Below are 12,122 nucleotides of genomic sequence, written 5' to 3'. Positions count from 1 at the left end.
AGGCATCAAGCCGTTTTTCTTTTTAGTGAATTAAGTTACACAGATTTGTTAAATTAGTGTAAACTCGAAAGTGTGTTTAGTTTTACGAGAAGAATGAACTGTTGTGTTCCACACTTTGGTCGCATTAAGCATTTCTATCCAAACCTGAATTTAACCGGTTTCCAAAAGATCCGGTAATACGTCAACAATGGATTCGATTTTTCGTTCAACATGAGATATTTCGTGTTTTGTCATCAAAGCTCAATTAATTGTTTTGAAGCATTATTATATAATAAAGAAATGCATTCACCTAAACATGTTTTATGTTTATTTCAAATCAAAAACCTGAAGTCTAAAAATTTAAATGTAATATTTTTTTCCTAGCATAGTTATTTAAAAAAATCTGTAAATATGGCTACACTGTAGCCGATACGTTGGTATTTATTCCACAGGGCGAAAATGACGAGAAGGATGATTCGGAAGGAAGAATAAGAAGCCAGTTGTCAGGTCTTGTCTTAGCTATGAACTAATTACCAGGGAGCACCAGAATAAACAAACAAACAGTTTGAAACAGTTGTGGAATAATTCCACATTTCATGGTTATTAAAAACCTTACAAAAAACTGCAAAAATTAACAATAATTCATACGAGGGCTGAATTGTACATAAAGTTTGTCAAACGCCGATGCTTGGTGAGTGTAAATGATATTCTAATTCGTATAAATGAATTTCTAATCACTTTATGTTTTTAGATCGATATCGAAAAAAAGTTCTCTGGAACCAAATACTTAGGAAGCGAAGCTAAAAACTTTAAATGATTGAAAAGTCCCGATTGAGTACGCAAATGCAGGAAATTCTTGGGACATATTTACTTTTAGAGCGTTATTTCATGGAAGAAAGCGTCCTGAAAGCGATAATTTTGTACAGCATTGAAACGGGGCAGCAATGTTCCAGCATGTTGGATGATGTATTTTTCATTATTCGGAAGTGCATTCGACGTGGAACGTGGAACGCAATCGCTGAACGGAGTGTGTGCTGTTGTTAATAACGCTGCTAGTTGCTTGGAACTAGACTTCATAAATGCTTTGAAATCACCTCTGAAATCTAGTTACCCTACCTGTTACATAGATCTAGCCCAATCGGCACTTCAAAGTTCAATCCAGCAAGGGCGATTACAAACTAGTGACGTTGAACAGGCACGTGCAAAATTTTTTTAAACCTCGTTTGCATCCGTGGGTTGACCAATTTATCAATCACAATCACAACCTCGCTGAGGAAGAGTTGGCATCGTATGAAGCTGGGGAAACATTTATACAATTCCTTATAGTGCAAGTCGACGCCTTATTAACGGCGTTCAAAACTGCCCTCACACCAAGAAATTATGATGGAATATGATTATACGGTTAGTATCATTACTAGTGAAGTTACAAGTCGCCTGGAGCGAGTTATCAAAAAATCTACATTCAGTCGGCTTGGTGGACTAGTTTTAGTTTTTTTGCTTAGTTAAGTAAATATATTCCCCCTGAAATTAACACACGAGAAGTTTTTTATTGCCTTAAACAACCAAAATCAAATTTTTAGTAGTGAATAATTTCCCGAATAAAAAATATTGTAGAAAAACAATACGATTAGCTGTTACAAAACCCTCCACAATTTTGCTTTGACCATTGAAAAATATTTTAATGAATTGTTATACACTATTCAATTAATTGTGAACATGCTTTTTACAATCGAATGTATAGGTTGTTAAGTATCGTAACAATTCAAATCATACAAATTTTTCATGCATGTTTTCTTGTAAAACAATTAAATGTACAGTTTGCATATCGTTTGAAACACCACGTGTACAATAAATTCAACTGTGGAATCGAAGAAACAATATATTGAATCGTTGGAAATGAAAAAAATCTTGTCAAGATACAATAAAATGTATTGTAACCAATAGATCTAAATGTGAATTAATTGTTTATGTTGTAAAATTAATGGTATATTTTTTTACGGGTTGCGTTGCCGGTACGGTACGCCACTACGAATTACATATTCGTTATGAGACAAGTACTCCAAAAGTGTCGAGAATACAACGCGCCATTGACTTCAAAGCGGCATACGACACAATCGCTATGGCAGATTATGCAGCTATGACAGATCTCTGAAAGAATAAATTTAATACCTGCCAGCGGGCCAACTACACTTAGTGGTTTCGTTTTAAGTGAGAATCTCTTGTTTTTGTTTACATTTCTTTTGTGGTTACCAAGGCTACTGGTAACTGTTTTTTAAAATCAATAATTTACCAACTTGTGTTGCCAGTTCCAACATTTTTTCAAGCGATTCCATTTTGACATTACCAGTTACTGAGGGGTAGCTCGATTTACGATACAGTTTTAAAAACGAGTGGCAGGTCGTGTCGTCGACTCAACTATACCCGAAACTTTCGACTTTCAAACGCAATAGTGATATCAAAGAATATCTTTTTAATCACATCACAATAATCGAAAGAGAGAGTGATTAAAGAGAAACTGTCACTTGCTTATACGCCCTAATGAAAAATCAACCGAGAAATGGAGAAAATATACATAATCCCCCCCGGCGGGCAGATTTCCCCCCAGACAGCTGGCTATGTCTGCCAGCCATTTTTGCCGGAATTCTGCCAGAATTCCGGCAAAAGTCTGGCAACAATGCAACAACCGTTTCCGGCAGAGATTTTCGCCTAGCGGTTATTAACGGTTCATTTCTGTCGGATTCTTGCCATACAAGATTGGCAGAACCGTTTTGAATCGGTGCTACATTTTAAGCGTCTTGGTTTTATTTTTTCAATAAAAGATACATATGAAAGGCAATAAGTTATTGCCCTTCATATATACTAATCATGGAAAATGCTATTGCCAATAACATTATATTCTCACTACCAAACATACCCATATTTCAATCTCATTTACCTCGTCTCAAGATTCGTTTTTTGTACGTACATGCAGAATTGACGAATATCAAATGAAGTCGAATAAAAAAAAAAGAAAAAAGAAAGAGGAGGGAAATAAACAAGACTCGTACGGTGACATAATGACGCAATTTCGCCTGGACAATTTTGACAGCAGCCGGAATGCAGCCAGCCTTCTGACGGTTGCCAGAATTCCTCACAAGCGGGCCACTTAGCAAGCGATTATATTTTGTTGGTCGTTGAGCATTTGTTGAACGGCATAGAACGAAATAATCATTCAGTTTGCAGGAACGGGTTGTTGTTAGTTTTACTCCAAGAAAACCCACTTGCACCCTATGGCCCGCTCGTGAGAAATTCTGGCAACCGTCAGACGCACCCTTTTAACAAACAAACCATCAGGCGGATTTAAGCTGGTACAGGGAAACTCTTTATTATATGGCCGGATGTTCTTGCCGGAAGGCACCGGGTCCTCAAAACCCATTTTGGCCTTCTTAACAGTAATTATATGAAAGCTATCTGATAATCAAATTCGGATCTACTGTAAGTCTACCCGCATACACTGGTAATGCCTTGAACTGATGGTGGCTTCACACACAAATACATACTTACAAACATACATACATAAAACAGTGAAAATAACAATACCCAATTATAAATAAATAAACGGTTCTTGCTGGAAGGCGCCGGGTCCTCAAAACCCATTTTGGCCTTCTTAACAGTAATTATATGAAAGCTATCTGATAATCAAATTCGGATCTACTGTAAGTCTACCCGCATACACTAGTAATGCCTTGAACTGATGGTGGCTTCACACATAAATACATACACACTTAAAACCATTTCTTGAGCTCGGCATAATAAAATGCCGAAACTGATCAGCAACACGTAAATTTGCTGATTGCTCAGTAATCAATACGCATGTTTCTGAACTTCGTTAAATGCGTTCACTGATATTTCGGTAAAATGCTTCACTTTGCCGAAATTTGGCATAATTGCTTGCTGAATTTATCAGTAAACAACAGATATGCCGACATCAGCAGAGACGTTTGCCGAGATTTCGGAATATGCGCTAGCTGTTGCCGAGATTCAGCACGACAGCTGTCATTTATTGCCGCGTTACATTTTCGCTTCGCATTGTGCGATTATTTTTTGATGAAATTCTCGAGTGAAAAAATGGATAATCGTCGAAGAAGCGTGGAACCACTTACAAGTAAAAATATTGAATAAATATAGTGATATGTTTCGCTTTATCAGAGCACTCGCGATTATAAGGGAAAAACACCCAACACGGGGCTCAAAGCGTCCTCGAGACAAAACTTTGGAGGATATGCGAAAAAATAACCCAATGCATGGAATAATTCAATAGATCAAAGTAAGTTTATTTTTTGAACAATACCGTATATGCATCATTAAATATTGAACATTTTTGTAAGGCAAAAATCAATATATATTTTTATTTTCATATTTCCAGCTCGACTCAAGGTGGTCGCATCTGGAAACGCCGCTTTTTTATGCTACATGTTTTCAGGTAAAGGCTTTAAACACAACTGGCAACAAATTTGTAAGCCTCCTTTAAGTGTTATTAAAATGAATTTTTGATCCTGAATGGCGTGTTTATAATGTTGAGAAATTACAAACAAAATTAATTGACTAGATTTTTAATTACTGATGATTCGGTAATTTATTTTTTCATTTTTCGTTTTATTGGATTGCCGAATATTCAGTGAACGTTTCACTGAGCAAACAGTAAATCTTGTGCTGACGATTTCGGCAATATTTGACGTTTGTCAAATTTGAGGGTGCCGAGACGCTCAGTAATTTTATTTTTGCCGAGATGATTGCTGATTACTCGGCTGTGCGAATCTCGGCATTTTTTTGCCGAGACTCAGCTAAAAAATTTAAGTGTGTACATTCATACATACATACATACATACATACATTCATATATACATACATACATACATACATACATACATACATACATAAAACAGTGAAAATCACAATACCCAATTATAAATAAATAAACGGTTCAGAAATTTATGAAAACATTTTCAGTTATTTATTGCGGAATCAGCGTTAATCGTTGCGAAAGAAAAAAAAATTCCAGAGAGCATCGCGATAGCAAAATGACAGTCATCATCAGTGTTAGAAAAAAAAGTAAGTGCTCAAAATTGTGTTGTCTGTAAAGATAAAATTATGTTTCGTTGAATGCAAAACATGAGGTATGGGGCTCCTGATAGTATTCGAAACAGTTCCCTCTTCCTCCGTTTCATTCATTTAATACGGGGCTCTATTTCTTATAGGTCACAACCTCCTGAAATGCACTTGAAATTGGACATGAAAGCACAAATAACAGATATACGGGCTCGAAAATTTTTTTTCAAAATCCTGTGTAAATTTCAAGTTTGCTATACGTTGGAAACACTACTGCCACCTAGTCGACTGTTCGCCGCGATTTTTCAAAACGTTCCACTACGTTCCGGAACGATAACAAAATTCTCCTGCCTGTTATAGAAATATTCCAACTACAACAATTTTAACACTTCTCACACGATTTCCCTTCCGATTCTAGCGTGAATTGAACGTTGCACCTAAAATTGTGGCTCATGTGAAAGAGCCACCCAAATCGTGGTGGCTCCTTGTATCGGTCATGGTGACATCTGCAAGCGTTCGCCACGCTGATTGATCAAATTTACACACAGTTCATATGTGAGCCTGTATATCTGTTATCTGTGATGAAAGTTAGCTTTACTGTCATTGTCCTGTCAATGTGGAAAGTATACGAGTACATTTAACAATCACTGGATGCTACAAAAAGAAAGCTTGAAATCACGAAGTGTGATATGGACGAGAATATTGATTATGTTGATTGTACACTCAGAAAAATAGTATGGTAACTGTTACTATATAGAGGGCCAACTTGACCATGAGCGTATAGTGGCTTTCAGCCGACTATGAAATCAGATGATTTCAACAATAGTCAAGTTTATGTTTACTATGAATGGTATCGGCTCTAGAATAGTAATATTGAACAGTGTATTGTATGAATAACTAATACGATTGAGATGGTTAGCCTAACCATGACCGAATATTTTTTTTACATTGTAGTTTTTGCTATAACCAGAGTCATGGTATTTTTGACATTTCACTTCTAGTTATTTTGAAACTAAAAGCAGTGGTTGATTCAACAATGCTGAAGATCAGCAAAACATGAGCTAATGTTGAAAAGTTTTATGAATTTAAATTCTAAAATAAGAACAACAAAATAATTTCATTAAACTCTATTTTATTTTCGCATCAAATCAAATGATAATATACCTGGTGAAATATTGCTTAGCATTGCTTGATAGCATCAGTTGATCCAAGGCTCTGTCCGGTGGAGTTTTTCCTGAAGCAGGAATTGGCAGCAGGAAAGAAATTATTAGCCAAGTCCAGATGCAAACCTCGATGCCCACCTGCGATTTTCCGTCGGATTCGAGCGAATTGAATACGGGAATCAAATGATAATCTTCCTTTTCATCAATCGCTTGATGTTGTTTCTACAGCGACCGATAATGAATAATAAACCGTATACGAGATGTTGATTTCACTGGAAAACATAACCGTTGCCGGAAAATTGTTGAAAAATTAAATTTCAACGACGGAAACTAGTAAGGCTACAAACTTTACCTACCTGTAAGACCTACCAAAGTACACAGTCACAATATAGAATATTTTGTTCAAATCCATCACTGATGTGTTACCCATGTTCGAAATTTTCTGCTAAATTGTAACTGTATGTGACAATAACAGTACACCCGTTCATTGACAATTTGTATAGTCAGCACAAATGTAATACATAGTAGGTTGAAAAACACTATACGATAATGTGCTTCCTACATAAATTCTGTTGATATGGACTACATGAATAGTGTTTTCAAACTTCATAATCATCTTTTAAACCATGTATCTATTTATGGTAACATTATTATATTGTGAACATATTTACATGGTAGCGATAACTATTTAGCTCCTCATATATCAAGGCTCGAGAGCAATTTCACCTTACTAGAAATTGTGATTTTAAATATTTGTTCTTATATTTGAGATGACTACCATTGTCAGGATGACTATGCCAGAAAAGTCATTAATACAAATAGTTTAGTCAAGTCGTTGTCTTTGTTGTCTAGTAATTTATACAATACAGATGGTGAATAGTCATATATCATGATTGTTGCTACTATTTAAGCATATAGTTGAAATGACGATGGAAAACAGGCTACGGTTACTATGGTATTTTGCTCAGTGTACTTGAGAATAGCAACAAATCTTTGTATACTTCTGTTTGTTAGTATTTTTCTCAAATTGAATATGTTGGATAGTATAGTTAAAAAAGCTGCAAAAATTGATTACCCAAATGTTTTAGAAATTCTTTATTAAACTGTTTCAACTAAAAATTGTCTTCTAAACAAGCATCTGATCGAAATGAATTCAGAGCTATATTTTTGACTGATATAACATTAGTACAAGTGTTTCGAAAAAATAATCGCTTGTTATAAGGGGAGAAGCCCTTCAAAATGAATAAATATCTCTACTGACAATAGTGATCGCGAGGAATGTATTATTTATAACAGGGATCAGCCGCAATAAGAAAAGGAATATTTTCCTGCGAAAAGAAGCCAGTTGTCTGGTCCTGTCCTACACTGCAAGTCATGTTTACCTATTTTTTTTTAGGAGAAATCACTCAATGTCGAGTTCTTCTATAAGCTTCTCAAAATTAGGTCGTTATCTACTCAAACTTTGACTTGATCGTAAAAAATGGGTAGCGTGCTTTATTATTGCATAACACCACAAACGAATTTCCAGACATGACAGTCACGATCTTTTTTTGGCGCACATCGATGGTCCTCCGTGAAACTGGCACCAATGGTGATAAATTGGTTGCACTGCTGAGTTCCCATCATACATTCATAATGCAAATGTCAAACCGTGAGAACCCTTTCGATTCGGTAGCTCATTTGTATATATTGAGATTTTATGGCACACAATTAATCTCGCGCTCCACCAAGCGGTGAGTGCGGTCATTTCAGAAGGTACCGGGAACGAACCACATTTTTTAAAAATATTTATAAGCACTTACATGTCTTTATTATTTATCTTTGATAACACTTTGACTAAACTTACATTTACCCAGTGGCGTACCGAGGAAATTTGGCGCCCGGGGCAAAATAAGAGTTTTGCCGGCCACATCGTTGGATTAGTGACCAAAAAACAAAAATCCGGAAATCTGCAAAGATCTTTGGAGAGCAAAAGAAAGGTGAACCAAAATCGGGAAATCCGCAAAGATCTTCGACGAGCAAAAAAAAAACAAAAAAGGTCCCAAAGATTGCTTTGTCGCCCCCTTCGGGCGAATGTCCCCCCCCCCCCCCCCTTTAGGTACGCTACTGCATTTACCTAAATTTTGAAGTCATCATTCGTTACCTAAAATTGGAGAGATGCATTTTAGTTGATTTTGGATAGGTTTTGACCCAAAATTAGGTAGCGGCTGGTAAGAATGTAGTGTGAGTAGCATTTTCCAGGTATTTAGAGCAAATTCAGCAGCTGCAAGATTCATATGGGTGGTCTATAAGGTAAATGAAACTGAAACAAACGTAACCCCAGCAATCCGTTTTAGTTTTATTTATTCGACCAGTTCTACTGGTATACATTGCCGTTCTATTTTTTCTATATTTCAAATAGAGTGCCTATAACCAGAGTGACGACATCTCATCCGTAATGCTGGCAACAATTCAAAACATTCCATTAGCTTTACATTGAATTGACAGGTCGTTTGCTCGTTTGGAACTGGGAGCTGTCATTCCAAACGAACAGCTGTCGCCACTCTGATTATAGTCACTCTAATTTCAAACACAGATAAAACGCTGTTGGGGATGCCAGTTTATTTTGTTATAATTTCTAGGTTTAAATTTTAAAACTGATATAAATTATGCATCAAGAACTAGAACACTCCTTAAAAAAAATACCGGCATCTCTGCTAACGAATGTGTCAAGCAGCGCTGCCAACTTAACCGATATCTCGGTATTTATACCGATTTTTGGACTCGATACAGGAATACAGATATGCTCTCTCAAAATACCGATATTTCAATTTTCATACAGATAAATACCGATTTTCAGTTTTTGTGTTGGATTCCATAGGGGTAAACCAGGGCGAGCGACGTTTTTTTTTGGTCGCAAAATCAGTTTCCGCAATCAATCGATGCTTGATTTTTCGAGAAAGATATTGTACAGATAGATATTTCCGTCAAACACAGATTTTTGGAGAAAAAAAAGTTGACAGCACTGGTGTTAAGTCGATTGTCTCAGAGGGGAATAAGCTCATTTCGTCATTGCAACTAATATATTCAAAAATGATATCATTCATATCAAATGATTCAAAGATGTATTATTATGTAGTTAGACGTCAAGCGCGACAGTTTTATTTCATAACAGAATCAGTTTGTTACTCTCAAGTAGAAAAGAAATTGCGCTGTACATGTAATAATGGCAGAAATAGAGATTGCATCGCACGAAAGGTTTGATAAACTCAAGTCATTGGAACAGCTTAACGTTACCATATAATTTTAACAGTTGGTTTAATTGGACAAAATATTCACACATGCTGCTGCGATCAATTGAAAAGTCGATTTTAGCACGTAAGTAACTATTCTTTCAAGTAACGAGCACTTTAAATTTTGCCTTATCATCATGATATCTGAATAAAATGCAATACATTTGACAAAAATGAGCGTATCAATTAATCAAGTGTCAATTGGCTACGTTTCATCAGATCTACGACTTCCGTACCGGGGTATGTTTGTGGACATTGGGCCTTGTGTCGGAGAGGCTGATAAAATATGGACGATTTCAATGAATAGTGAGTCAAACCGAACACCGATACTCATGCTACACGGTCTAGGTGCAGGCGTTGCTCTTTGGGTGCTCAATCTGGATGAAATTGCCAAACAAAGGCCACTTTACGCTATTGACATTCTTGGATTTGGTAGGAGCTCTCGTCCAATGTTCGCAGAAGATGCTATGGTAGCCGAAAAACAATTGGTGAAATCTATAGATGAATGGCGTAAAGAAATGGGATTAAAAGAAATGATCGTTCTTGGCCATTCTTTAGGAGGTTTCTTGGCAACTAGTTATACCTTGTCATATCCTGATCGGTAAGCATACATCTATTTTATTTTTGTCTGAAAATATTGCTCAAGCTAACATAACATTCAGAATGATTTTTAAATGGTCATACGGTATTATGATTTTGTATAAATTAATTCAATCCAATGCCCGCAAAAGTGCGGCTGCTTTCGAAATAACGTTTCAAGTATTCTGGATTTTAATTTGTGAATATATGTAATGTAACTCAAATGCGTAAGCAGATTGGGTAATACCATAAATCAAATAAACATAGATTTCTCAGTGTAATAGTAATGTAGTTGAGCAACCTGTGACACCAAAAGCACCGTCTGGTGAAGAATGGGTGCGTAAATGCTCCTAAAATGCATGCAAAAAGTTGCCTGCGCATTTAACACAACCACAGTAGCTAACGGAAAAAAGTACACCCGTTTGTCACTAGAGGTGCTGTTAGTGTCACCGTACAGTGAGAAATCTATGTTTATTTGATTTATGGTAATACATTGTTCTAACATGAGGCGTTAAATTGGTTCGATAGCGCTAACAGAAAATAAAACTTTCCATGAAACCTTAGGGGCAATTTACAATCTTAGGAAAATGGGCAGTTTTCTTTGATGTCGTTGAGCGTAAATTTAAAAGAGAAATATCACTTTGGTTAGTTTTTCTAAATAAACTTATGTTCTTTCCTTGAAATTTCTTCAAGAAGGAAAAAACGGAGAAAACTGCTTTTGTGTTTTTGGGCAATGCCTGTTTTTTTCCAAGATTGTAAGTAGAATCTCAATCTAAATAGCAAATAACTATCAACGCATCAACACCTTTTCGATTCTGTACTTAACAAAATCTATTTTGACAGATCTTTTCAGAAATATTGATTTGAAAAGATCATTTTTCTCAACTCATTAAAATGAGTTGTCCATTAACACACTGTAATTAAATAATTATAATGCAACTCAATTTTATTTCAGAGTAAAACATCTTATACTGGCGGACCCTTGGGGGTTCTCCGAAGAACCACCTGATCATGAAAAACGATTTAAAATAAGTTGGTGGGGAAAACCTTTGGTGGCCTTAGCAAAATCAACAAATCCTCTTTGGATTGTTCGTTTTTTTGGACCTTTAGGATCATGGCTGATTGGAAAGACTCGTCCTGATATTCTTAGGAAATTTTCTGGAGTGGTTACAAATCCAGATGATATCCCAAACTATATTCATCAATGCAACGCACAAAAACCAACGTAACTTTTCCAAATGATCCGAAGCTAGTTAAAATATTTAAAATATTTCCATTTTAGCGGCGAGAGTGCTTTTCACACAATGATGCAGGGCTTAGGTTGGGCCAAAAATCCCATGATTAGGCGAATAACACAATTGAAGAATAACGTTCCGATAACGTTTTTGTATGGTTCGCGTTCCTGGGTTTACAATAATGCTGCCGACACGATTAGGCAACTTCAGCAACATGATTACATTAAGATGCATTCTATAGAGAACGCTGGACATCATGTATATGCGGACGATGCAGGCACTTTTAACAGGTTAGTTAACGAAGCTTGTGCCTTGTGCGACGCAGAACAACTGACAACCGAACAAATAAAAGGAACTAAGAGTACAAAAGATACGTGAAAGTATCGAAATATTTACTGTACGTTCGTGCAATCTATTTCAATAGATATATTAGTTAATAGACAAAATTGCTTAATAAATAATATTTGCAATAAACATTTACTATTATATACTATGCTTTAAAAAATCCGCAGTGAAACATTGTTGCTACAATCAGACCCTGACATCTTAAAGAGATTTAAGACCGTCCGGCTTCTTCCGTCACCGTCACTGGAACGTCAGCGTCCGTCACCGTCATTCTGATTCACACGATCCGGTTTCCTATCCGTGTCCGTCATGTCATTTTCTTACACGCAGAATTTGAAGAACTTAGTTTCGCACAATTTTATTCCACTAATACAAAATCTGGGAGCTTTTGAAGCCAATCGATCTGTTGTTTTCCTACCTTTTAATCGAATAAATAACTTTCAAAATTAGCTAGAAAGAGG

The 12,122-nt window shown here is 36.1% G+C and overlaps 1 protein-coding gene and 1 long non-coding RNA gene across 2 annotated transcripts; one reads left to right on the top strand and one right to left on the bottom strand.

The window, feature by feature from the left end:
- Nucleotides 1–6,182: 6,182 nt before the first annotated feature.
- On the bottom strand, nt 6,183–7,194 carry LOC131433147 (uncharacterized). The gene is made up of 2 exons (XR_009230025.1): nt 6,369–7,194; nt 6,183–6,301 (listed from the first exon to the last, which is right to left on the bottom strand). It is a non-coding gene; the product is annotated as an uncharacterized LOC131433147 (long non-coding RNA).
- A 2,056-nt stretch (nt 7,195–9,250) lies between these two features.
- Nucleotides 9,251–11,796, top strand: LOC131433140 ((Lyso)-N-acylphosphatidylethanolamine lipase). Its single transcript, XM_058599982.1, has 5 exons — nt 9,251–9,467; nt 9,523–9,587; nt 9,722–10,103; nt 11,037–11,306; nt 11,364–11,796. The coding sequence occupies exons 1-5, from the start codon at nt 9,436–9,438 to the stop codon at nt 11,692–11,694; spliced, it is 1,080 nt and encodes a 359-aa protein (XP_058455965.1). The 5' UTR covers nt 9,251–9,435; the 3' UTR covers nt 11,695–11,796.
- The last annotated feature ends 326 nt before the right edge of the window (nt 11,797–12,122 follow it).

Source organism: Malaya genurostris, chromosome 2 (assembly GCF_030247185.1).
Source record: "Malaya genurostris strain Urasoe2022 chromosome 2, Malgen_1.1, whole genome shotgun sequence".
Lineage (NCBI taxonomy): Eukaryota > Metazoa > Arthropoda > Insecta > Diptera > Culicidae > Malaya > Malaya genurostris.
The sequence above is the reverse complement of the archived record's forward strand: the minus strand, read 5'-3'. Positions and strand labels throughout refer to the sequence as shown.